Here is a 27,276-nt window from a genome sequence, read left to right on the forward strand (position 1 = left end):
AAAACCCTTCTATTCAAAAAACACATAAAACCGAACTAACACAATCAGAACTGTCCCAAGCATCACCTGCAACTACTCCATATGTACTTCTGATGTCATGACAATTCAGACATAATTTATGTTATGTTATGTTTGGAATATAAGAAAATTTTCACTGCCTGTTTCTATTCTGACCATTTATTCCGTTTCATGGTCATTACAAAAAATATTTTTTTACATGGGGGGGGTGTCAAAAAATGATGGGCCCCGGGTGCCACATACCCTAGGTACGCCACTGCCCTTTACCATTTTAGTTGCTCTTCTCTAGACCCTCTCGAGTAGTACCATGTTCTTCTTCATGTACGGCAACCAGTGCTGGACGCAGTATTCCAGGTGGGGGCATACCATGGCCTGGTACAGCGGCATGATAACCTCTGATCTATTTGTGATCCCCTTCTTAATCATTCCTAGCATTCTGTTTGCCCTTTTCGCCACCGCTGCACATTGCGCAGAAGGCTTCATTGACTTGTCAACCAGTACTCCCAAGTCTCTTTCCTGGGGTGTCTCTCCAAGTACTGCCCCGGGCATCCTGTATTCGTGTATAAGATTTTTGTTACCAACATGCATCACCTTACACTTATCCACGTTGAACCTCATTTGCCATGTCGCAGCCCATCTCTCGAGCATGTTTATGTCACGTATCATAAATTGCTTTAGGTTTATTAAGAGAAGCGATTTAATACATTTACTAAATAAATAACACATGGAAAAAGTATTAGATGGGGTCGAATTGTAATTGCTCCAGGCTTCCAGTTTATCCTTTTCCCCCCTGTCTTCCTGCTCTCTGTTGGGTAAACGTGTTTAGCTCCAACCGGCTTGAAAACTAAAACAAATAGTGACAGGCTGTGCAAACAGGCTTCGGAAATGGGCTTAATCAGGATGTCTGTGAAAGTGAAAGCACATGAAAAGTCAAACAGGCTATTTCCACGCAGTTGCCAAAGCATACTGTAGGCTTTTGCCAACTGTACTAAAAGCGTTATTATCCCAGGACAAGCAGGCAGCATATTCTTAATGCATGGGTGACGTCACCGACGGAGCCCCGGTACGGACCTTTTTAACTAGAAAGTTCTAGTTGGCCGCACCGCGCATGCGCGAGTGCCTTCCCGCCCGACGGAGGAGAGCGTGGTCCCCAGTTTCTTTGTTTCCGCGGAGCGAAGAAGACGCATGTGTTTTCAACGGCCGTTGAAAAACTAATTTTTGCCTTCCTGCTCGCGTATTTTTTCACTTTTTTCTTATCGGATTCCCTTTATTTTTGTTTAAAAAAAAAAAAAATAAATAAAACTCGTCGAGTTTTCCTTGTTTTTTCAGGCCGGCCCCGGCGGGGCCTATTGCCACCATACGGGCCTCCGGGTTCGATTTTGCGAAGGCCGTGTTTCCATTCATGCCCCCTCAACCGGGTTTTAAGAAGTGCCAGCGGTGTGCACGCCCGATCTCCCTCACCGACCCACACAATTGGTGCCTCCAGTGCTTGGGTCCAGAGCATCGGGCTGACACCTGCACCCACTGTGCTACGCTTAAAAAGCGTACTTTGAAAAATCGGCAGATCCAGCAAAATATTTTGTTTGGTACCGGATCTGCCATGGAACCGGCTGCGACGTCGGCGGCACCACAAAAGTCGGCACCGAAGACATCGACACCACCGGACCCTTCCTCGGGGTCGTTGGGCCCAGGTAAGCTGGCTAAGAAGTCTCCCACTTCCCTTGAGCGCCCTCCTGCCACGGTTGCGACACCGGCCCTCCCGCACCGCACCGGCCCCGCAAACGCTCCGCTCCGATCTCGGTGAATGCCTCATCATCGGCCTCCTCATCGCCGGAGCGTAGAGCAGCACCTATGGTACCGAAGAAGAAAAAAGCGGTACCGGTGCCTCCCTTGGACGACCGCGTCGCGGCCATACTCCAAACACAGTTACAGGAGCAGCTGCAACAACAGCTCCAACAACTGTTGCCGGCGTTGCTGGCACCGCACCTTCCGGTACGGGTCCTGTCCGAGCCTCACACTGTCCCATCGGTGTCGACCCCCTCGGTACCGATTAATACTTCCATGCCGGTGCTCTTGGCAGAAACACCTACGGTACATACCCGTGATGCTGCCGACCCTGACCGGTCCCAGGAACGACATCGGTCTTCCTCACCCGGTACCGCCTCGGTGCGCTCAGGCAAATCTCTTTCAAAGACCCGCCATGCCGAGCCCTCCACATCGATATCCAAACGTACGCACCCCGACGTTAGGGACCCAGATTTGTGGGAAGACTCCCCTCACGGTACCGAGGAGGACGCTTCGTCAACCGACGAAGAACCCTCCATGACCGACACCGTCTCCAAACCAGAGCAATCCTCTTTCTCCAAATTCCTTAGGGAGATGTCAGCAGCTCTTTCCATTCCCTTAGAGTCCGACTCTAAAAAGTCTCGGGCTTTCCTCGATGCCCTAGACTTTGAGCAACCTCCCAAAGAATTTCTGAAGTTGCCCGTCCACGACATCTTACGGGAAACTTTCTATAAAAACTGGGAAGCTCCCCTCACGGTTCCTGGAGCTCCTCGTAAATTGGATAGCTTGTACCGGGTTATTCCAATCCCAGGGTTTGATAAACCTCAATTGCCCCACGAGTCTCTCCTGGTGGAATCTACTTTGAAAAAATCTCAGGGTTCCAGTGTATATGCCTCCACCCCTCCTGGCAGAGAGGGAAAACCCATGGATAAATTTGGTAAGCGCCTTTTCCAAAATGCCATGTTAGCCAATAGAGCCAACAACTACACCTTCCACTTCTCCTTCTACATGAAGCATCTGGTGCAACAGCTCTCCTCCTTACAGAAATACCTTCCTGAACGTAAGGTCCCTCTTTTCCAGCAACATATTTCCAGCCTCCTCCAACTCAGGAAATTCATGGTTCGCTCCATCTACGACTCATTTGAGCTGACCTCTCGCGCATCTGCCATGGCGGTGGCCATGTGACGTTTGACATGGCTGAGAGTCTCTGACCTGGACATTAACCACCAGGACCGCCTGGCTAACGCACCTTGTCTGGGTGATGAACTCTTCGGAGAGTCCCTGGATTCAACAACCCAGAAACTCTCAGCACATGAGACCAGGTGGGACACTCTGATTAAACCTAAAAAGAAGACTCCACCTGCTCGCACCTACAGACAGCAGTCTTCCTACCAGCGCAGGTTCTCGGCCAGACCTCTCAACCTGCCTCAACAGCAGCCTCGCCGACCTCGTCAACAGCATCAATCTCAGGCTCGCTCACAGTCTCACCAACCTGCCAAGCCTCTCCCTCCGTCAAAACCATCTCAGCCCTTTTGACTTTTTCCTCCAGGGCATAGCCAGTCTCCCATCATCATTGCCTCTTCCTCAGCCTATCGGAGGTCGCCTCCAAATCTTCCTCAGCCGTTGGGAGGTCATCACATCAGACCAATGGGTCCTCAACATCATTCGCCACGGCTACTCTCTCAACTTCCAGATTCTTCCACCAGACAATCCTCCCGCAGAGTCTGCTTCTCACTCCTCCCAAACCCCCCTCCTCCTGAGGGAGGTCCAATCCCTCCTTCTTCTCAATGCCATCGAAGAGGTGCCTCCGGACCAAAGGGGTCAGGGATTCTACTCCCGCTACTTCCTGGTTCCCAAGAAGACAGGAGACCTTCGTCCCATCCTCGATCTCAGGGACCTCAACAAGTGTCTGGTCAAGGAGAAGTTCAGAATGCTCTCCCTTGCCACGCTTTACCCTCTTCTCTCTCAACACGACTGGCTATGTTCCCTGGACCTCAAAGAGGCCTACACTCACATCCCAATCAATCCGACTTCACATCGCTACCTACGGTTTCAGATACAGCACCGTCACTATCAGTACAAAGTGCTACCTTTTGGCCTCGCTTCATCGCCCAGGGTGTTCACCAAGTGCCTTATTGTGGTTGCGGCCTTCCTCAGGTCTCACAACCTCCAGGTGTTCCCCTACTTGGACGATTGGTTGGTGAAAGCACCTACGTCTCCACTTGTGCTACAAGCCACTCATCACACCATCTCTTTCTTCCATCTCCTGGGGTTCGAGATCAACTACCCCAAGTCGCATCTGCTTCCCACACAGCGACTTCAGTTCATTGGAGCAGTTCTCGACACCACACTAATGAGGGCGTTTCTCCCCTCCGACCGTCAACGGACCCTACTCCACTTCTGTCGTCAGGTGCTCCTTCATCACTCCATTCCTGCCCGACAGATGATGGTCCTCCTGGGCCACATGGCCTTGACGGTCCATGTGCTTCCTCTGGCGCGACTCCACCTCAGGACACCTCAATGGACTCTTGCCAACCAATGGTCACAGACCACGGATCTTCTTTCTCATCCCATCTCTGTGACATCGTCTCTTCAGCAATCTCTTCAATGGTGGTTGAACTCCTCAAATCTTTCCAGGGGTCTACTCTTTCATCTACCCCCTCACTCCATGATCATAACCACGGATGCCTCCCCCCTATGCGTGGGGAGCTCACCTGGGAGATCTCCGCATCCAGGGACTCTGGACCCCTCAGGAGCGTCAACATCACATCAATTTCCTGGAACTCAGAGCCATGTTCTATGCCTTCCAAGGCCTTCCAGCACCTTCTCTGCCCTCAGGTTCTTCTCCTGTGCACAGACAATCAAGTCGCCATGTACTACATAAACAAGCAAGGCGGCACCGGATCTCGCCTCCTTTGTCAGGAGGCTCTCAGCATCTGGACCTGGGCCGCGGCCCGCAATCTCTTCCTCAAGGCTGTCTATATCCAGGGCGAACAGAACTCCCTGGCCGACAATCTCAGCCGCATCCTTCAACCTCACGAGTGGACTCTGGACCCTTCAACACTCCACTCCATCTTTGCTCGCTGGGGCACTCTGCAGGTGGACCTCTTTGCAGCGCCTCACAACCATCAGCTGCCCCAGTTCTGTTCCAGACTCTTCTCTCCTCATCGTCTGACCCCAGATGCATTCCTGCTCGACTGGACGGATCGGTTCCTCTATGTCTTTCCTCCACTGCCTCTGATGTTGCGGACGTTATCCAAACTCCGCAGGGACAGGGCCACCATGATTCTCATCGCTCCTCGGTGGCCTCGCCAACACTGGTTCTCCCTCCTGCTTCAGCTCAGCTCCAGGGAGCCCATTCCTCTTCCTGTGTTTCCTACTCTACTTACGCAGCACCGTCAGTCTCTATTGCATCCCAATCTGTCTTCGCTCCACCTGACAGCTTGGTTTCTCTCGGGCTGACCTCTCCAGAGAATCTGTCTCAGCCTGTCCGTCGCATTTTGGATGCCTCCAGGAAACCGGCCAACCTCTAATGTTACCATCAGAAGTGGACCAGGTTCTCCTCTTGGTGTCTACTGCATCATCACGATCCCACCTCATTAGCGGTGGAAACCGTACTGGACTATTTGCTCTCTCTGTCCGACGCTGGCCTCAAGTCTACCTCAATCAGAGTCCACCTCAGTGCCATCACTGCGTTTCATGAGCCTATCCTCGGAAAACCTCTTACGGCTCATCCACTGGTTTCCCGGTTCATGAGAGGCCTCTTCAATGTCAAACCACCTCTGAAGCCTCCTCCTGTCGTCTGGGACCTGAATGTGGTTTTATCAGCCCTCATGAAACCCCCTTTTGAGCCTCTTGCCACAACTTCGCTCAAACTTCTGACATGGAAGGTGCTTTTCCTCATTGCCATCACCTCTGCCAGGAGGGTTAGTGAGATGCATGCACTGGTCGCCGATCCACCGTTCACTGTTTTTCACCATGACAAGGTGGTTCTGCGTACCCATCCTAAATTCCTTCCCAAGGTGGTCTCGGTTTTTCACCTCAACCAGTCCATTGTGTTGCCTGTCTATTTCCCTAAACCCCATTATCATCCTGGGGAACAGGCGTTGCACACGCTGGATTGTAAGCGTGCCCTTGCATACTACCTTGACCGTACCAGGGCTCACCGCTCGTCCCCTCAGCTCTTTCTGACCTTCGATCCTAACCGTCTAGGTCGTCCTGTCTCTAAACGGACGCTTTCCAACTGGCTTGCTGCCTGTATTGCGTTCTGTTATGCTCGGGCCGGTCTCTCACTGGAAGGTGCTGTCACGGCCCACAGGGTCAGAGCTATGGCTGCTTCTGTGGCTTTCCTCCGTTCCACGCCCATCGAGGAAATCTGCAAGGCTGCCACTTGGTCCTCAGTTCACATGTTCACTACTCACTACTGTCTGGATGCCTTCTCCAGACGGGATGGTCACTTCGGCCAATCTGTGTTACAAAATTTATTTTCCTAATGGCCAACCATCCCTCCTCCCTCTCTGTTAGCTTGGAGGTCACCCATGCGTTAAGAATATGCTGCCTGCTTGTCCTGGGATAAAGCACAGTTACTTACCGTAACAGGTGTTATCCAGGGATAGCAGGCAGATATTCTTACGTCCCACCCTCCTCCCCGGGTTGGCTTCTTAGCTGGCTTATCTTAACTGGGGACCAAGCTCTCCTCCGTCGGGCGGGAAGGCACTCGCGTATGCGCGATGCGGCCAACTAGAACTTTCTAGTTAAAAAGGTCCGTACCGGGGCTCCGTCAGTGACGTCACCCATGCGTTAAGAATATCTGCTTGCTGTCCCTGGATAACACCTGTTACGGTAAGTAACTGTGCTATTCAGACATGGCACTATCTATAGCTACTTCACTTACCGTAAAAACTGCAAGATGGTTACATGCCAAAGGTCCAGGTAAAACTGTGGGTGTGAATATATTTAATGATGTAGCTACTTTAGGTGAAAAATATATGCATCAATATTGAGTGTTTAGATAAAAATGAACTTCATTGGCAAGACGTCTCTTGAGGAGAGAAGAGTGGTTGTGTCTCAAGAATCTGTTCTGGGGCCAAGGTTGAAAGGAAAAGGTCACCTTTTTGTAGTTGAGTCTAAGATCTGCAACAGAGTAGATACCGCAAAGACAGAATGAGTGATGTAAGAAAGGTCATAGAGAGGATAAGTGCTTAGTGTATAAGATCCAGTGCAGGAAAAAAAGTACAAAACATTGCATTTGATGTACAGGGAGTACAGGAAGTCCCCGGGTTAAGAACGAGTTACGATTTTAAAGCTGTTCTTAAGTCGGATTTGTACGTATCTCAGAACATGTAGATTTTAAGATTCTTGCTGCTTACCTCTGCTCCCAGCTGACAATAGGGCTAACTGTCCCTACTAGTGTTCCCTCCATGCATAACATGACCATATATCCTATTTTGAACGGGACCATCCTGTTTTTAGTTAGCCTATCCCGTTATCCCCAAGCACAGCTTTGGGATGCCGAAAAGTCCCGTTTTTTTAGCGCAGGGGTGCCCAAAACGTCAATGGCAACGCGAGTCGATCACGGAGCCCTGGATTTCTCTCTGCTTCCCCAACGCCGGCATAGCAACAGATTAGGTGTGGTGGTTTGGAGAAATTGGCGGCGGCTTGGGGGGGCAGGGAAAGAGAAAGAAAGGAGGGCAGGGAGAGGGAAAGACAGAAAGAAAGAGAGAGAAAGAAATGAAAGAAAGAAAGCATGCACAGTCAGAAGGAAGTGCCACCAGAGACTCATGAAATCACCAGACATCAAAGGTAGGAAAAATTATTTTATTTTCAATTTAGTGATCAAAATGTGTCCGTTTTGAGAATTTATATCTGCTGTCTATATTTTGCACTATGGCCCCCTTTTACTAAACCGCAATAGCGTTTTTTAGTGTAGGGAGCTGCGCTGAATGCTCCGCGTAGCTCCTGACACTCATAGAGTTCCTAAAAACTGAAACAGGAAATTGCAACCGGAAACAGGAAGTAGATGTCCCATTTTGAGGAAAAAAATAAATGGTCACGTAAAGCATGCACAACCACACACTGTTCTTAATGTGGCCATACATCATTACTGAATCTGCTGCAGGAGAAGTGTAGGAGTCTATGCCTCTGGAAATACTGCTCAGTGAAATTAAATGAAGCTGCAACTAGAGAATGACACAGTGACAAAATTCATCACCGTTCCCGTCCCCGCAGATAACCGCGGGAAATAATCCCATGTCATTTTCTAGTGTCTATTTCAACCTCGGTCCTTCTACACCAGCATTCTTCAAAGCAAAGCTTGCGGGTCAGTGGTTGTGGCCATTCATACTCTGATTCTTATGTGAGCCAAGGATAATGAAGCCATTGTGATATCACTGATGTGATTGGCTCTTAGGCACTGGTGGAATGAGGCATTATGACATCACAATATCTGCTCTGGATACCAGAGACTGTCATTCTGTAGTGTCTATTTCCAGGGCCGCCATCAGGGCAGTACTACCAGTCCTGCATTCAGGGGCCCGGAGCTGACAGGGGGCCCGGGCTCCTCCAGGGTCCTAGGCCACAGTCTAGGGAGGGGGAGGTCCGCCCCACTGCACAGGAGAGAGCTGGACGGTGAACCCACGGAGTTAAATACATCTCGAGCCGCGAGGTTCATCTTCTGTTCCTACCTGCCCTGCCGCTCACATATAGCCGATCGGAAGTGTTCCCCGATGTCAGCGCTGACGTTGGAGGGAGGGTCTTAAGCAAAGCCTGCTCTCCGACGTCAGCGCTGACGTCGGAGAATACTTCCGGTCGGCTATTTGTGCGCGGCAGGGCAGGCAGGAAACAGAAGACAAGCCTCTCAGCTCGAGCTCCGTTTTGCTGAGAAAGTTGCAAAGATGGGCTGGGAGGCAAACGCGGAACACAAAAGGGGGGAGGGAGTGCGTTTTGGACACAAGGCATGAACTTGGGAGAGAGGAAGGGAGGGAAAGAGATGCTGAGGTGGGGGAGGGAATGGGTTTTTGGACACAGAAGGTATGGACTTGGGAGAGATGAAGGGAGGGAAAGAGATGCTGAGGTGGGGGAGAGAATGGGTTTTTGGACACAGAAGGCATGGACTTGGGAGAGAGGAAGGGAGGGAAAGAGATGCTGAGGTGGGGGAGGGAATGGGTTTTTGGACACAGAAGGCATGGACTTGGGAGAGAGGAAGGGAGGGAAAGAGATGCTGAGGTGGGGGATGGAATGGGTTTTTGGACACAGAAGGCATGGACTTGGGAGAGAGGAAGGAAGGGAAAGAGATGGTTGTGTATACGGGGAATAGAAGAAAGGAGAATTTTTGGTCATAGGGAGGGAGTGAGGTACAGATAGTGGCATACCAAGGTGGGGGAGGGTGGAGGGAGGGCGGTCCGCCCCACCCCGCCCTGCCCCGAGTTTACGTCCCAAGGGGGTGCACAGCTGGCCACCCTCCAGTGTTCTCCCTAGGCCGGCAAACTGCGGCTCTTTAGCCACTTGAGTGCCACCGCCGCCATCGGGAACAGGCCGGCGCCAACTTCTCCCTGCTTTTCCCTGTGGGGCCGACCAACTCTCGCCACTCGCGTCAATTCTGACGTCAGAGAAGAGGTTCTGGCTGGCCTAGAACATCCTCTCTGACGTTAGAATTGACGTCGGGTGGCGAGAGTTGGTCAGCCCCGCGGGGAAGAGAAGCAGGGCGAACTCAGCGCCGGCCTGTTCCCGATGGCGGCAGTGGCAGCCTATTCCCCAGTGGCGGTGGCAGCATTTTCCCAATGGTGGTGGCATAGGGGAGGGCAGGGAGAAAGAAAGAAAGGGGGGGACAGGAAGCCAGAAAGAAAGAAAGAAAGGGGGCAGGGTGAAACAAAGAAAAATGGGGCACGGAGAGAGAGAGAAAGACAGACATACAGAACGAAAGAGGGTGTGGGGAGAGAAAGAAAGAAGGGGCAGGGTGAGAGAGAGAGAGAAAAACAGGCATACAGAAAGAAAGGGGGTATGGAGAGAGAGAAAAAGAAAGAAGGGGCAGGGTGAAACAAAGAAAAAGTTTGGGGAGGGAATGAGGTCTTGAGAAGAGGAAGCATACAGGAGGCTGAAAGAAGGGAGGAAATATTGGATGCACAGTCAGAAGAATAAAGTGCAACCAGAGACTGATGAAATTACCAAAGGTAGGAAAAATGATTTTATTTTCAATTTAATGATCAAAATGTGTCTGCTTTGAGAATTTATATATTTTGCACTATGGCCCCCTTTTACTAAACTGCAATAGCGTTTTTTAGCATAGGGAGCCTATGAGCGTTGAGAGCAGCATGGGGCATTCAGCACAGCTCCCTGCGCTAAAAACCGCTATCGCGTTTTAGTAAAAAGGGAGGGGGAATATTTGTCTATTTTTGTATAGTTGTTACTGAGGTGACATTGCATAAAGTCATCTGCCTTGACCTCTTTGAAAACCCGCGGAATATAAATGATAATTAACATTTTCTCTGCGTACAGCGTGCTTTGTGTTTTTAAAATTTTATTGTTCGTAGATCATTTTGACTTGGCTACAAAGGTAAGGGGTAGGGAGGGAGGGGAGCTGCTGAAAGACATCTAGTAATCCTTGCAGGCTTGACTGTGCAGGGAATTATTTTTGTAAAATCATGTTTTGTTATGTGACTGGCATTATTTAGACTTTAATTTCTATGAATGAATAGAATGAAAATGATATAAATTACTTGCTTGTTTTTATGTGTGTGCGCTGAAGGAAAGTGGAGAGAGAGTGGGCTGAGGACGCTGAAGGGAAATGGGGAAGAGAGAATGGGGAGAAGACACTGATTTATAAATTGACAATTGTACAGAATATTGTTTCTTTTTTATATTCATCCATAGCTGCATGTTAATGATGTGCTCATATGCACTTATTTATCATCATAACATATACATCATCATTAACATGCAGCTGTGGATGTGTAAGGACAGGCTGAGGAGAATGGATGGGAAGGAAGGAAGGTGCACATATCAACATATCGTACATTTTTAACATGTATGATGCAGCTATAGGCAAGCTGAGGAGGATGGGATCATACAGATGTGTATGTTCAGATATGCGCTCAGATGTGTAGTTTTTTCTGATATATTTATTAAGCTTACAGTATTTATAAAAACACATTCAATACTTGTTACAAAAAATATTGTGCAATTGTGATCTACTTCTGGCCTACAAAGGTCAAAAGAAATCCTTAACTGAGATTTTACATTCAAAAGTGAATTATAGCTACTAGCACTATTATTTATTAGTTATTTATTATGCAGATGTTTGTTAGTTTGTTATTAGTTCAGTATTAGACATATGTTAGTTTAGAATAGATAGGTATAGATTAGTTTAGTTTAGGTTAGGTTAGGGCCCTGCTGAAAGAGTCTACCTTGACGTGGTTGCAGGCTTACAAATCTTTTGGTCAAAGAGTGCGGCGACAGAGAAAAGTATGTGTGTATTCGGCCCATGGAAGAAGGGGGGGTCGGGGGGGAAGGGGTGCGTGGGGGGCCCAATAGGATTGCTCAGTAAGGGGCCCAGAAATTTCTGATGGCAGCCCTGTCTATTTCAACCTCAGTCCTTCTACACCAGCATTCTTCAAAGCAAAGCTTGGGGGTCAGTGGTTGTGGCCATTCATACTCTGATTCTTCCCTCTCTCCTTAAAGAATGACATGAAGATGGTTATCCGCGGGGACGGGGACGGTGATGAATTTTGTCACCGTGTCATTCTCTAGCTGCAAGCACATTCTTAAGTATGAGTCATACTTAAGTTGGGCATCTGCAACTCGAGGACTGCCTGTAGTACAAGATAAGGGAAGGGTGAGAGACAGTGGGCAGTAGCCAAGAGAAAGCCCATTGAGAGATAATCTGATGACCCAAGGTAATGATACAGTGAGAAAAGATGCTGCCCATGTGTGAATAAAACACTAACAATTGTTAGTGTGCATTGGGAGAGGCATACCTAGTAGCAAATAGGAAGTGGTAATGCCCCATATAGGTCATTGTTGACACATCACTAGATTATATTGTGTCCAGTTCTATATTCTTTTAACAGATCTAGACAGATTGAAGATGGTCCAGACAAAAGCTGCTGAAATGGTTCAGAGTCTGCACCAGAACTTTTGTGAGATGAATGAAAGACTGACACATTCATAATTTAGAGAAGAGAGAGGGAAATATGATAGTGACCTTTATTTATATTAAGGACCAGATTCTGTAAAAGACATCAAAAAGTTAGGCATCATTTAGGGGCCAGGAGCACAATGCTGAGTGCGATTCTATAATGCATAGATGCACTATAGTGAATCACGCTCAGCGGTGCTGAGTGAATCTGAGTGCGTCTATATTGTTAGACATCCTTTGCAAAATCGCCTTTTAGGCGTTGCATGTCCTAATAATGTCTATAACGTTATCGTGTGTTAGCGTTATGATGCCATTAGAACGGCAATTTTATGCTGTTTTTTTACATTAAAATTGTATGCAGTAAAATGCTGGCACCACTATTATATTTTATTTATCTTTTTAAATTATTTATATACCACTTATATTATATTTCTTTTCTGTTCCGGTTGTCCAGGGTCAGTGGGGGATTTGAACCAAACAACCTAAGGGTGCTAAGGCTGTAGCTCTAACCACTGTGCCACACACTCTGCCATTAAACCACATGTCGATTCCAAAGCCAAGCTTATATCGTCTTAATTCACAAGCAGTTATTTCTCTAGGATAAATATCAAACATGTACCTTCAACATTTGTCCAGTTCCTCTGCTGTTTTCTAAAAAAAACCAAAAAAACAAACCTCTTTTGGCCTCTATGTTCCTCAATCAAAGCACATGAAAAAAAATATATATTGCATACTAAATCTTCTATTTTTTGGTGTAAAGAGGACTCCTTTGCAAAAGCAGGTCTACTTTGAGCGTATGCTGGGCGCTAGGTAGGCGCAAGTTAGGTGGACATGACTTAGACATCACTTAGGCGTGCTGCATATAGGTGAATGAGGCTTCTATTTTGGGGGGATAAAGGACTCCAGTTTGATATTAAGGTCAAAAGATATTTAATAATGCATTAGTCAAGCAAAGCACATGAAATATATATATACTAGTCTTTAAGCCCGTTACATTAACGGGTGCTAGAGTAGATGTCTCTCTGGTTTGTTTTTTTCTTTGCCTCTCTCTCCTTGCACGCTGCCTGTCTGTCTGTCATTTTTTCTGTCTGTGTCTCTCCCTATGTCCTTAGTGCCCTCAGTGCCTCCTTCCTATGTCCTTAGTGCCCCCAGTGCCTCTGTCCTGCTTAGTGCCCTCAGTGCATTCTATGTCCTTAGTGCCCCCAGTGCCTCCTTCCTATGTCCCCATTATTATCTTCCAGACTTTGTCCCACCCCCACCCCGATGCCAACCTGCCTGCCTGCCTCCCATCCCCTTGAACAGCATGTATCCATTTAACACCCCCCCCCCCCGCGCCGACCCTACCCGGCACACCCAAAACCCCCATTGACCCTCCTACCGCCATCGGCTGACAAACCTCCCAGCTCCAGCAGTGTCCGAGGCACAGTAAACACGCTGCTTCGCGGTCTTCTATTGGCCTAATTTCCTCTGCCGCGTCTCTAATGATGTCATCAGGGACGTGGCAGAGGAAATTAGGCCAGTAGAAGGACACGAAGCAGCGTGTTTACTCTGCCTCGGACACTGCTGGAGCCGGGAGGTTTGTGTTCGTCTCACGGTGGGTCAGCTGGGAGGGTCAACGGAGGTTTCTGGTGTGCCGGGTAGAGTCGGCGGTGGGGGGGGGGGGGGTAGTCGTGGCGTGTTACTGGTGTGCTGGGTAGGGTCGGCGGCAGGGGGGAGTCACGGTGTGTTACCTGTTGCCGGTCCTTAGACGCGCGCATGCGTACTCTTACCTGCCACAGCCCGACAGATCAGGGATCAGGGAACACGGGGTAAGAGTGTGCATGCGCGCTTAGCATTTTATTTATATAGGATGTCATACTAGACCTCATTCCCAAAAGGCTAAGAAAATAAGAAGAGAATCCCTACTCACAACGACTGTGGTTCAGAACAAGTGGAAGGCTTCCGGGTCAGCTGTAGGCTGTATACAAGAGCTGCTGCTCATTGCTTTGCGAAGAGAAGTGCAGTTGGGAGGAGGCAGCCGGCCAGCGAACATAAATACCTGCGTGAAGGAGGGAGGCACGAATTTAGGACGCAGAATGGAGGGAAGGGCGATAAGAGGTGGGTTGGGATATTGAATGGAAGAGGAAGGTTGCGTTGACATAGGAAGGAAGGAAGAGGGGGCGTGTTGGCACAGGAAGGGAGAGACAGGACCCTGGTTCATAAGTATGAGTCCAACATAAGTCAGACGTTCTTAACCTGGGGACTACCTGTATTTCGTTAAGTGCCAATTTGCAGAAATGAAATTCTGTGTTTTTTTACATTGTTTCACATCATTGATCGAACCATATCCATTTCATTCTCTTAGTTGGGCTGAGCACTTTTCAGCACCCCCTTGTACAACTCGCTTACCCAGGATTCTCTGTACAGTGCTATAAATTGACATCAATTTGAATTTGCACACACGTTGTTATGCACTGTTCTGTAACAGTGTGCACCCAAATCCCATAGGGCACAATCCAAAAGGGGGGCAAGGACATGGGAGGTGCACAGGCGGGTCAAAAACGTCCCTGAAATTTGAAAGCAGTGGTCTGGAATTAGAGAATGACATGGTGACAAAATGCATCACCGTTCCCGTCCCCGCGGATAACCGCAGGAAATAATCCCATGTCATTTTCTAGTGTCTATCTCAACCTCAGTCCTTCTACACCAGCATTCTTCAAAGCAAAGCTTGAGGGTCAGGGGTTGTGGCCATTCATACTCTGATTCATATGTGAGCCAAGGATAATGAAGCCACTGTGACATCACTGATGTGATTGGCTCTTAGGCACTGGTGGAATGAGGCATTATGACATCACAATATCTGCTCTGGATACCAGAGACTGTCATTCTGTAGTGTCTATCTCAACCTCAGTCCTTCTACACCAGCATTCTTCAAAGCAAAGCTTGCGGGGCAGTGGTTGTGGCCATTCGTACTCCGATTCTTCCCTCTCTCCTTAAAGAATGACATGAAGATGGTTTCCCGCAGTTATCTGCGGGGACGGCAACGGTGATGAATTTTGTCACCGTGTCATTCTCTATCTGGAATATCAGGGATGTGCACCCACATTGGGCACCAGGAATATTACACCTGGTTTCAGCAGGCACAAGTCCTGGCACACAAAACTGGGCACCAAAATCAATGCTCATTGTTCTTTAATGGGTGCTCATCTTTGAGTGCCCATTATGGAACTAGCATTGAGTGCTGATTTTTTCTTTCTTTTCGGTGCTGATTATTGAAAATCATTTACTGAATCTAGCCCTTTGTGTGGAAATCTAAGGGGGCTTTCACAGGAGAGGAGCATATAGATAGAAACAGCATTTACATATATAACATTACAGAATACTTTAAGTGTCGCACGCATTTAGGGAGCAATTCATCAGCAAGCACTAACCACGTTAGCACATGCTAAAGGTGCCCCGTTATATTCTTTCTGGGCATCTTTAGTGTTTATTGCATGCTAACGCGGTAGCGCCTGTTGATGAATTCCCCCCTAAGTCCTGCTACTGACCTGGTGTAGGTGGCTGCACCTAAATGGACACACATTGATGCTTATTTGCACTGGTATTCTATAACAGAATCTTGGGGCCTGGATGCCATTCTAGAATTACCACCTAAAGCCACTGGCTATGAAAGGAGTCACTGGTAATCCTTGGGTGGATTAATTGATCTTGGAAAGAGTCTCTTGATCCTTACTACCCTCTTTCCCCCAAAATAAGACCTATCCTGAAAATAAGCCCTAGTTAAGATTGACCCCCGCCCCGAATGTCCCTGACACTACCTGACTTCATCCTTGACACTAGTGCTGCCTGATTTGCTGCTTTAGGAGTCCTTGGAGCGGAGGTATGTCAGTCTCAGAGTGGGAGGGTTGGTGGGGTTCTGCTGCACAGGGGGATGGGAGGGAGGGAGGGATAGAAAGATGCCGCATAAAGGGATGGGTGAGAGGGGAGGAAAGATGCTGCACATGGAGAGGGGGAGAAAGGAAAGAGGAAGAACTGGGGTGGAAAGAGGAAGGGAGAGATGATTGTTGTACATGAAAAAAATAAGATATCCCTAAAAGTAAGCCCTAGTGCATTTTTTGGACCCATAATTAATATAATATAATTATTTTTGGGGAAACACGGTAAGTATCTTGCATATAGGGGCAAGTTAACACTGTGATGTCATACTAGGTTAGCCACACTTGTATACCGTGTCTACCATGCTATGTTTGTATATATAATCAGTGGGGTAGCGAGGGTGAGAGGTGCCCCGCCCTCTTCTTCGCCCCCCCATCTGTTCCTTCCCTGTGCGCATGTCCCCTTCCCTTCCCCCGTAGCTCTTTAACGTTCCCGGCGCGAGCAGCAACCCCAACCTGCTGCTCGTGCCAGCATCAGCTCTTCCTCTGACATCACTTCCTAGGCATGGGTCCAGGAAGTGACATCAGAGGAAGAGCCAACACTGGTGCGAGCAGCAGGTGGGGGTTGCTGCTCACTCCGTGAACGTTAAAGAGCTACGGGGGAAGGGAAAGGGGCATACTCAAGGGGAATGAGCAGATGGGGGTGGGGCGAACCACCTCCCCTTACTACACCACTGTATATAAAACTATGGTTATAACACTAGAGTCAAGACTTCTCAGAGTAAATATCAAAAATAGAAGTTAGTTGAAATTCAAATACAATAAAGTAAATGTACTTTTACATACACTCAGATATGTGTAATCCGACCAAGAGCCATAGTTCCTATAGCCGAACCCACCGTCCCATCACTGTGTATGGCTATAATGCAAAATGATAGTATTGGAGTGCTTCTTAAGTAATAAATATATTTTTCAGTGGCAATAAAAGGAAAAACAATTCCTACTTAACTTAAAGGAGTGTTGGTAGGTCCAAACATGGACCATGTTTCGAGGGTCTTTTTCAAGGAACCCAAAGGAGGTGTTAATAGTTTCAAAAGCCAAAGAAATAATTGCTGGGTGATGCAGACGAGAGAATTGTACGTAAGTTGGGTTCGGCTATAGGAGCTATGGCTCTTGGTCGGATTACACATATCTGAGTGTATGTAAAAGTGCATTTACTTTATTGTACAGTGGTACCTTGGATTATGAGCATAATCCATTCCAGGAGCATGCTCGTAATCCAAAATGCTCGTTTATCAAAGTGAGTTTCCCCATAGGAAATAATGGAAACTCGCTTTGATACGTTCCCACCCTCACCCCGAGGCCAGGACGCTGCTCCCCCCCTCCCTCCCCCGCTCGCAAAACCGTCCCCCCCCCGCGTGATCCGGCACCCCCTGTGAGAACATGCACCTCCCGCCCGACCAACTTTAACTCACCCCCTCTTTGGCACCGGCACGCAGCCCACAAGTGCCGGTGCCGGTGCCGCTTGAAGATCTTCTTCCCAGTCTCTGCCGGCTTTGAGCATGCATCTGCGCATGCTCAAGCCCTTCTAATTCTCCCTCTCGCCGAGATTCTTGGCGAGAGGGAGAATTAGAAGGGCTTGAGCATGCGCAGATGCATGCTCAAAGCCGGCAGAGACTGGGAAGAAGATCTTCAAGCGGCACCGGCACTTGTGGCTGCGTGCCGGTGCCAAAGGTGGGGTGAGTTAAAGTTGGTTGGGCGGGGAGAATGCCAATTCAAGCGGGAGGGGGCCCTTTGCGAGCGGGGGGGAGCGATGCCGGTTATCGGGGGGTGCTCGCAAATCGAGTCAACACTCGGTTTGCGAGACACGTTTTGCGAGAATGTTTTGCTCGTCTTGCAAAACACTCGCAAACCGAGGTTTGACTGTATTTGAATTTCATCTAACTTCTATTTTTGATATTTACTCTGAGAAGTCTTGACTCTACTGTTATAATCGTTACTCACTTTGACCTCTCAGCCCTGCATGTTTCAGAGCGTTTCCCTCACCACCAATCATTTATAAAACTATGGTTGCCATACTATGTTAACTGCACTTCTAATACTATATTGGTCATGAAATGTTTGCCATGCTAAGTTTTGTCATACACAATGCTCGTCATGTGACGTTTCGCCATGCTTTGTTAACTGTTTTACCATCTCTGTCAAACAATGTCCTGCCAAGCCAAGTTTGCCATCACCTCACATAAATTCACTTTAATATGGATGCAAACTTTGAACCCTTTCTGAGCTCTCCTGGGAGGATAGGATCTAAAACCAAATAAATAAATAATGCACTACATCTAATGCACTACATCTACATCTCCTCTCCAAGCTTCACTGGCTCCCAGTATACTCCAGAGTCCTCTATAAATGTGCCTGCTTAGCCTTCAAGATTCTACATGGCATCCTACCCCCCGTTATCCCACTCATTTGGAATTCCTCTAACCCACTCTCCTCTAGATCCTCCCAAAAACTGAAACTATCTTTCCCATCTACAAAAGGTATATCCCGCGCAGGAAAACTTGGAACATCCCTCCCTTTTAGAACCACAGAACTCTGGAACAACCTCTCATCCCCGCTCAGAAATGTTAGCTCCTTCCAATCCTTCCGTAAACACCTGAAAACTTGGCTCTTTTCAAAAATCTAATCACCCCCGTTCTCTAGTACCCTGTTCCCTCCCTATCTTCTTATTCCTTCTCCCATATCCATCTTTGTAGTTCCTTTCCTCTCAACCTCTGTAAACCGTGCCGAGCTCTGCGCTTGCGGAGATGATGCGGTATACAAATCTAAGGTTTAGTTTAGTTTAGTTTAGGCCTCTAACTTGTGGTGCCCGATTATACAACTGTCCCCCCTATAGGTTAGTTGTGTAAAAGGGCACCTACTAACAGTGCTAACTAAGGTACTTATTTTAAGCTTGCTTTATAACATAGATGCCTACTTTCCTTTATAAAATACTAGTGTAATGCCAAGAAAACATAGTTTGATTGTAGGCACAACCCCCATACTTAGATGTTAGCAAGCACGTGTGCATGTCATAGTAATTTATCATATATGCGCATACTTTTATGCTACACCCAAACTCTGCTTTTAAGATGGTATTTTATATGAGGTCATTTTTGTACCTATGTGACTCTTTAGCACAGAAATGATTAGTGCCTAAACTGGACACTATCTTAAAGAATGATCCCCTATATCACACAAGTCAAACACAGAGCCTGCGGGCCGAATCTGGTCCACCTGGCTATTTTATGTGGTCCGTGGTGACTGTGCCACATCCAAGCACCTAACTCTGCAGCCCCACTCCCAAAGGCGCTCCAAGCAGCTCACCGTACTGTCTCAGTACCCATTTGCAGGCAGAAGGACCCATTCCCAGTATAAAAGTAGGGCACTCCATACAAGTGCCTGACTGTGCTTGTTGTTATTGTCAGAACATGATTAATGCACGAGGATGGCTTGTGATATGGTGTCACAGGTTGAGGAAGGACTTAGATTGGCCACCGTGAGAACGGGCTACTGGACTTGATGGACCATTGGTTTGACCCAGTAAGGCTATTCTTATAGTCTTATGTACTAAGACTAAGTGTCTTAATAAAAAATTCGGGCCACGATTTAGCCTGTGTTTTAGATTTTGGCCCCTTATGTGAGTAAGTTTGACACCCCTGACCTATATGTATTGTATTTCATTTTTAAATTATAAATTGTGGCATTTTAGCAGATATATTGGGTTTAGAAGAAATCTGGGATTCTGTGCTGCTTGTCATACATTGGGTCGGAACCAAACCACAAATCCTAAACCAGAAGAAAACAGTGGTCAGGATGTGTGAAGCCAGAAGTAAAATGGCAGGCTTGATCGAAAGTGCAAAATGACCCAACAAGGCCATGTATTAGCTAATCGCCTGCATCAGTGGTACATAAATCATTCAAATGAAAGCAGTGGGGTACTATGATAACTGAAATAGATACTGCTACCAAACTTCTCAAATTCTCCCCAAAACTACGCCAGCCTCGGGGCTGAGGCTATCCGTCATTTTGATAGATCAGTCTGAAAATTATGCAGAGACAATAACGTCCGTGAGTCCCTTCTTCAGATGCTATCTGAAGTTAACATGCAGTGGTCTCAGAATGTCCTGTACAGGAATGACTTTGGGTTATTTCTTATTTCATGATATGCAATAGAACCCGCCCCCCTCCACCACCACACACATGTTTAGACGCACACATTTTTTATTGTAGAGCAAAATGAGCAGATTTATCTCCATCTTACCGAAAACTGCAAGGTGAACTGAGCCTCACCTCCTTAAAGAATATTCTAAAAGAAACTTTTCAGCCAGGGTGAGACTTATTTCCTACATGATAGTACATTCATATACAGAACAAAGATGGCAATTACCGGTATAGGTTGAAAATGAAATTACACAGTTCCTTGGTTGGTTAGGCTCATCATTTTGCTGATTGCCTAAGAGCTAGTTGTAGGCCTGTTGTAATAGAAAGTTTTTCCCCTCTTCTGTATCTATGAGAAAAAAATGCATAGTGCGTACGTCTGACCCTATCTGATAATCCAGGGGGAAGATGAAACAGTACTCATCTGCTCTTCTCCCCCATCTCCTTACCCTCTCATGGAGCTGTAGACAATTTGACAACCACAGGAAAATGGCTTCCCAAACTCAGATGTGGTGATAGACTCAGAATTGCTGGGTTTGTACTTTTGCCTAGCATGAAGCTATATATCAACCCACTCACCAATATTTTTTTCCTCTAAAAACTGAAAAGAGCAGAGTTGCTTTTCCAGGCTTTAAGTTTCAAGTTTAATATAAATTTGATTGATCGCTTATTCAAAATTCTAAGCGATGTACAAATCAGTAAAATTACAAAATTTAGGGGACAACAAAGCAGACGACAGAAACGAAATCTTGTAAGACATATTAAAAACTATTACAAACATATTAAAACAAAAGGAAAGAAAGGTGCCGATTACAACTCTGTATCCTAGTGTACAAGTGCTGTACGCCCTCTATTGGTCAAATATAAAATAATTTGAATTCATTAATAAATCAAAATGAATTTTAGACATTTGCTGCATATCTAATTTAGTCTTAAAAAGTTTGCCAAACAGCCTTTAAATTTGAAACAACTTTATACTTATTTACACATCCTGAACGATGAATGAGCATAATCAGTGCCATTGTACTAACTGTATGGACAAAAAAAAAAAAAAAAACCCCCAGTGGTTTCATGTCTTAGCCAATATGCAGTCACCCGTCTGGAATTTGACCACCAGGAAAGTCTGGATCAACCACTGACTGGCCAGTTGGTGCCAGTCCAGTATCCCATCGGTAGGTGTGCCTTCATATTACCGTGCACATCAGTGATTTGACCTGAGCCCCCCAAGAGCAGTCTGTGTGCCATAGTCAAAGGGCTTTGTAAAATCCAACATTAGAGAAACTTTCATCATGGCACTTACTACTACTATTTATCATTTCCGCAGCACTGAGAGGCGTACATGCAATAGACTGTCCCTTCTCAGAAGAGCTTACAATCTAATTTGTACTGGCAAATAGGACATTTAGGGGCTGTGGAGTTTCTTGCAGAGATAATAATAGGATGGATATAGGTATAAAAAAATAAATAAATTCAAAAGCGTGCCTATTGTACAAAGGCAATCCTTTCTAAGAGAGGTGTAAAATGTGTGTACACACTTGTATCCTAGAGTTAGCATGTAAATTGCAATTCCGTGCACCTCTTTTTACACAGGTGCAGTATTATAGAATAGGCTTCAAAAAACCAAAAATATACCAATGCAATAGAACACTAAAATAAAATAATTGGTAAAGAATCCCTTAGTATCCCGACAAGAATGACACTTGAACCATCCAAATAAAGGGATTTCAGTTTGGGCTCAATTAACCCTCCGAATTACAAGAAGCCCGGGGCAGATGTTCATAGGTGACTAGCACCAGACCGAAGATCTAAATAAGCCCTGCCCCGTACATCATCTGTTCCCTTGTTTCAAAACAGATTTCTAATATGAATAAATGTATAAATATAATGTGCAGGTGTGCATTCGAAGGAGGGTGAAAAAGGAGATATAAAGTGCTTTGAATCCCCCCCGAAATCAATCAAAAATAATCATAAATAGTGTGAGAAAAAAAAATCACAGTTAAGTATGAAACCGCTAAGGCACAATTCACTTAGCGGATGCATCAGCCCGAGGCTTCTTGTGATTCGGAGGGTTAATTGAGGCCATACTGAAATCCCTTTACTTGGATGGTTTCAATTTAAATTCCAGGAGTCATTCTTGTCGGGAGTCTACCAATTATTTTATTTTAGTTCAATATTATAGAAGACATTTCCCAGATGTAAATCACGCTTTATAAAATTACGCCCATTGTGGCTTCTATACCTTTATAAAATAGGGGCCCAGAATTAATGCCAATAGTGCACAAATACCGAAACTCACATTTTATCCTTGCTCCAAAGTTGATGGAAATACACAGGTACGTTGCCCCTCTGCCTCTTGAGCACCCTGTGCCCCCAGGACACGTACATGTGACACACAGTTTAAAACAGGCTTCATAAACAGAGAATGCCTTTATAAAATTACCCCTCCCCCCCATTGCTCTTGTGCCTTTTATATGTCTTCGCTAGAGAGCTAAAGAAAGGAAAATGCCTACGTTTATCCCAAGTAGAAGAAATTCTGGGAGGACATAAACAGGTCAGGGAAAATGAGAAAAAGTTTAAGTATCAACATATTTCTCCAGCTTCTTAAAATCAGCAGAATACCTTTAGAAGTAGTCTCAATATTCTGAAAAGATATGCGTTTTGACAGGGTTAGTGCATCTGTGGTCAGGTCACATCTACTACTGCTACCATCTTATCTCATTTCAGTTCCTATTTCACTACATTTTGTTGGTAACCCTTCTGCTTCTTTCTAGCTTGTCTCAGATCTCTCGGCTCTTTCCTTTCCAGTTCTTTCTTTTGTCTCTAGTCCCCTCCACCTCCTTTTCTTCCGCCATGTCCACATCATCCCTATGCCTTTCTCATTCTTACTTTTGCTCTCTTCCCCAATATCTGTGCGCTGCCTCTTCCCATTTTCCCTTATGCAGCATCTGCACCTTGCCTCTTTCCTCCCTTCCTCCACCATCTCCCTTCCTTGCATCTGCCTCCCATCCTCTCTCAGGTAACCCATCCCTCAGCTGCTAACCCCATATACAGTCTGCCAGCACAGTAAGCATCTCTAAAACTCACAGGCCAGCATTACCTGCTTGCTGGTCTCGTGTATCACAAAAACAGTATAGCGTCCCTTTAGTTGAAAGATACTGTGCAGATTATAGTCATTGTGGATGGCATCATACTGTCTTTGCCTTTTTTTGTTGAGCCTGAAACCTTCACTCTTGGCAGCTTTTTAGTGCTCTGCCCAGATTTGGGGTGGAACAAAAGCAGAACTGACAGTAAAGAAACACAAAACTGCTCAGAACTGCTAGACATGTGTCTCAAGGCCATTACAGTCAGCGACCAGTAAGGGGTGGTTCTTGAGTTCTTGACATGCCAATGGTTCTAGCTCAGGGATCTCAAAGTCCCTCCTTGAGGGCCGCAATCCAGTCGGGTTTTCAGGATTTCCCCAATGAATATGCAGTGCATTCACATAGACCTCATGCATATTCATTGGGGAAATCCTGTAAACCCGACTGGATTGCGGCCCTCAAGGAGGGACTTTGAGACCCGTGTAAAGAATCTAGCTGAAACAGTAGGGAGCAGTTAACAGCCACAGGATGGGCTCCCATCTCTCCTTCTGCCAGGTACTGAATGGTGACAGTTGGTACGGTCATAGGTTCAGTGTGCACAGCTGTTGGAAATCTTCTGTGCAGCTGCACACATCTTAGACTGGGAACACTGGCCTAGAGCCCAACACTGGGAAAAGGATCCCAGTGCACCAATCCTGAAGCAAGAGACCGGCTAGAATACAACACAAAACAGTGAACCAGCTGGTGAAGACTAATAGAAATCAGAATTAGAAGAGAGCGTATGAACGAATTTTCAGAATAATCTCTCAGAAAATTAATCATCACTACTAGATGTCTATAACCCTAGATGCATGTGTATTTAGTAAACAATGATGAACAGTTCTCTTCTTTTTTTTCCTGGTGTCCTTTTGACATTTTACGAAGAAACTAAAGTCCATTTTTTGTATAAAATTAAAATTCATCCAGGTGCAAACTATATGCTGTGATTTCCGATCCCTCCCCCCTTCACAGAAACAGCTTTAGCTAGGGTCCATGTACAACATATGCATCTCCATCTATTTAACAAGTTACAAAATATATCGTCTTAGCCTCACAAATGCGTTTTGTCTGCCCAATTATAAAAGAGCATTTAAGCTACATAATTTTGTTGCCAAATTTCTTCCTAATTGTTCAAGCAAAGTATTTAATGCATGTACAATTCTATACTTGTTTCTAGTTTTCCCCCTTCTTTCAAAATTTTTGATCTCGATTCTTATCATCCTTTTTTTTTTGCTTCTCTCTCTCCTCAGGATGCCTTTGTTGAACTGTATGGAAGCAGCATGAGGCCATTCTTCGACTTGTCTTGGTTGTCGTTCAAGACTGTCCTAAGCCTGGCTGTCGTGGTGGCATGTATTACTCTTGGCGCCTACCTAGGACACAAATGAAACCAACAAGCTCTTCGACTAAGGACGGATATAAAGAAAGACTTTACCGCAACTGAAACGCTTTTTATTATGTTCTGCCATGAAAAAAAAAAATAGTATTTTTTTATTTCATTAGAAGACCAAGGCTGCTTACTAAATTAGCTGTAACTGCCAAAGAAACATTTAAACCCTTCAATTTAAACTATCCATTTATTTATTAAACACAGTTACATTTAAGCTAGTCCTGAGGTTCTCCACAGCTTTTAGCAGACTTATCAGAATATTGCTAGAAGGTTCTATTGGATTTTGTCAGGGAATGAGGCAGATTGTTTTATATTGGGTTGTTTTGGGGTTTTGTTTTGTTTTTGTAGTTGACGAAGAGAGGTGCCATAGACCGCTAACCTGCTGTTTGTTTTGAAAAGATAAATAACTGACAAAGTATCTTCCTTTGTGTGGAGATAACCTTCCTTTCACCTGCATTCCATCATATACAGTAGAGGACTGGGCCCTTATGGAAAGACAATATATACTGCCCTCAAAAATCCTCTAAGTTGCTTTAAATCCATTTTGAGCATTCCTTCAGGATAACACATTGTTTGACATGGGATCATATATGTTACTGAAGTATTTTTTTAAAGGGTAACAACGGCTTCATAACGCTGAAAAAAAAAAGCCCCACTGACATGATGTGGTGTCATGTAATCCTTTAAAACATGGAGGTATTTTAAGTACAACTAAAGAATGCACCGAGAGGGCAAAAATGGTTGTTGAAACTCAAGGAATCAACCAGTTTCAGACATTTTGATTAAAAAAACGGAATGCCTTAACAGCCTTTCAGTGGGAAAAATCAGGAGGCCTGCACCATCTGTACCCACAAAATTGCAGTTGCACTTAAGTGGGCTCATGATCCCATACTGTTATCTGCACATGCATTTGGTCAGGTCTTTTATATTCTGTAAAATGCAATTAATGTGATTCTTTGGATTACATGGCCGCTGCAGTTTTACAGCTGAGCTCTGTTTATCAGTGATTAACAAACCCATCACGAAAAATCCAATTCCATTTTCTTTCAGGGAAACCAATTAACAGAGGATCTGTGCTTGGGTTATGCCAAATATTGATTGTGAGTTCAGACTCAGCAGGAAAAGGAGTGGGGCTGAACTGCCTGAACATAAGTGGACGTGAAGAATCCTCGTAGAGAGGCATCGGTCATTTGCAGCTGTATCGAAGCAGCGCAAACTCTCGCACTGGATCTCTTAGAAACTGTGATGATGTGGTTAGAAGCTGGGCTCTTAAGCATTTCTAATTCCAAAATATTGTGTAATGTCAAAAGTCAGATTCTTTGAACTGCCTTCATTCCTGCAGTTATTCCAATCTATATTGTCTCCCACCTCCCCCTTTTTGTTTTTCTGATTTAGGTGTAACTGAAGACCTCCGAATCCTTGTATCTGTTGCTATATTGATTTATTTTTATAAATGTAGAAGAACGGTCTGAGGCTCTGGTTAAAAGGAGCTTCCAATACGCAGTATTGTCAATGATAATATTCAGCGCTGGATAAGCATAACCAAGGACAGCTGCAGCCTCCTAGTTCACGTGGCATTATAAGAAATGGTATCGCTAACAATCTTAGAATGTAATATGTTCAGTTACTAATGCTGCAGTCAACTTAAAATGCCTTTGAAGCTGCTTTTTTTTTAAACGATTTGTGGTCTAGAAGAACCTTAAAAAAATAATTGCTGTTGTGACTTAGCATCAGTTTGTGATCTCTGCATAAACGTGGAGTATATTTTTATGTTGAAAAATAATCCTTGAAATTTATTTTTTATTTTGCAAGATAACATTTTATTGATTTTTTTTTTGTGTGTGTTGCTAATGGAAATACAATTTGCCTTACTCTGTCAACTTAAAATGAATCTATATATATATGTATGTAATTATTTATCAGAGTTGAAGTCAAGTACGAATGAAGTCATGTGACTAGACACGTAGGACATGTCGAGATCCTTGCAAACTAATAATTACAGCTGGTAGATTTTAAAGCAGTAGTTCATCTTAGCAGGTCTGTTGGGTTTTTTGAAAGGTTTGATTGTTTTGGAGTTTTATTGTTTTAGGGGAGAGTTTATGGCAAAAGGTTTATTCCTCTTGCTTTGGCAGTGGCCATTGTTCATCCATTTCCCAAGTAGGATCTGGTGGCAGAGCGTTAGTTCCTCATTAAGGCCCACTTTAATCAAGCCGTGTTATTGACAAAGATAGGGGGGAAGCCACTGCTTGCCCTGGATCGGTAGCGTGGAATATTGCTACTTCTTGGGTTTTGGCCAGGTACTAGTGACCTGGATTGGCCACCGTGAGAACGGGCTACTGGGCTTGATGGACCTTTGGTCTGACCCAGTAAGGCTGTTCTTAAGTTCTTATGTAAGAGTTTTGTCTCGCTGGCCACTGCGGTAAAAGCCCTGACGCTCATAGAATTCCTATGAGCGTCGGAGCTTTTACTGCAGCGGCCTGTGATACAGAACCCTTACGCGGCTTGATGAAAGGGGACCTAAATTTCTATTACAGAGCATTAATTCCTCACCATATTTTGCAGGTTCTAAATCTCAGTCCAAAGGCCAACAACAGGCCACCCTCTGCTCAAGCCTCGGACCCTGTACTTTTGCTAAGAAAGGCAGAGATAGGATCTAGGTTAGTCTTCAGAGCTGTGTGCAGCAGACGTCCCAGTATCTCTGCAGATGTGATGGCAGAGAGAGCATCTCACGGACGAGATTTTAGGGCCCTTTTGCTAAGCTGCGGTAAGCCCTAACTCATG

General features: G+C 45.7%; 1 protein-coding gene across 1 annotated transcript in view; it reads left to right on the forward strand.

Annotated features, from left to right (window-relative positions):
* The window catches only part of BCL2 (BCL2 apoptosis regulator), a 361,921-nt gene extending 335,108 nt beyond the window's left edge, over positions 1 to 26,813 (forward strand). Inside the window, exon 2 of the mRNA XM_033935306.1 lies at positions 24,359 to 26,813. Within this exon, the coding sequence (XP_033791197.1) occupies positions 24,359 to 24,493 (135 nt within the window). The 3' untranslated portion in view covers positions 24,494 to 26,813. The remainder of the gene's footprint in view (positions 1 to 24,358) is intronic.
* Positions 26,814 to 27,276: the final 463 nt, after the last annotated feature.

The sequence above is a fragment of the Geotrypetes seraphini genome, chromosome 2, assembly GCF_902459505.1.
Source record: "Geotrypetes seraphini chromosome 2, aGeoSer1.1, whole genome shotgun sequence".
In the NCBI taxonomy this organism is placed as follows: Eukaryota; Metazoa; Chordata; class Amphibia; order Gymnophiona; family Dermophiidae; genus Geotrypetes; species Geotrypetes seraphini.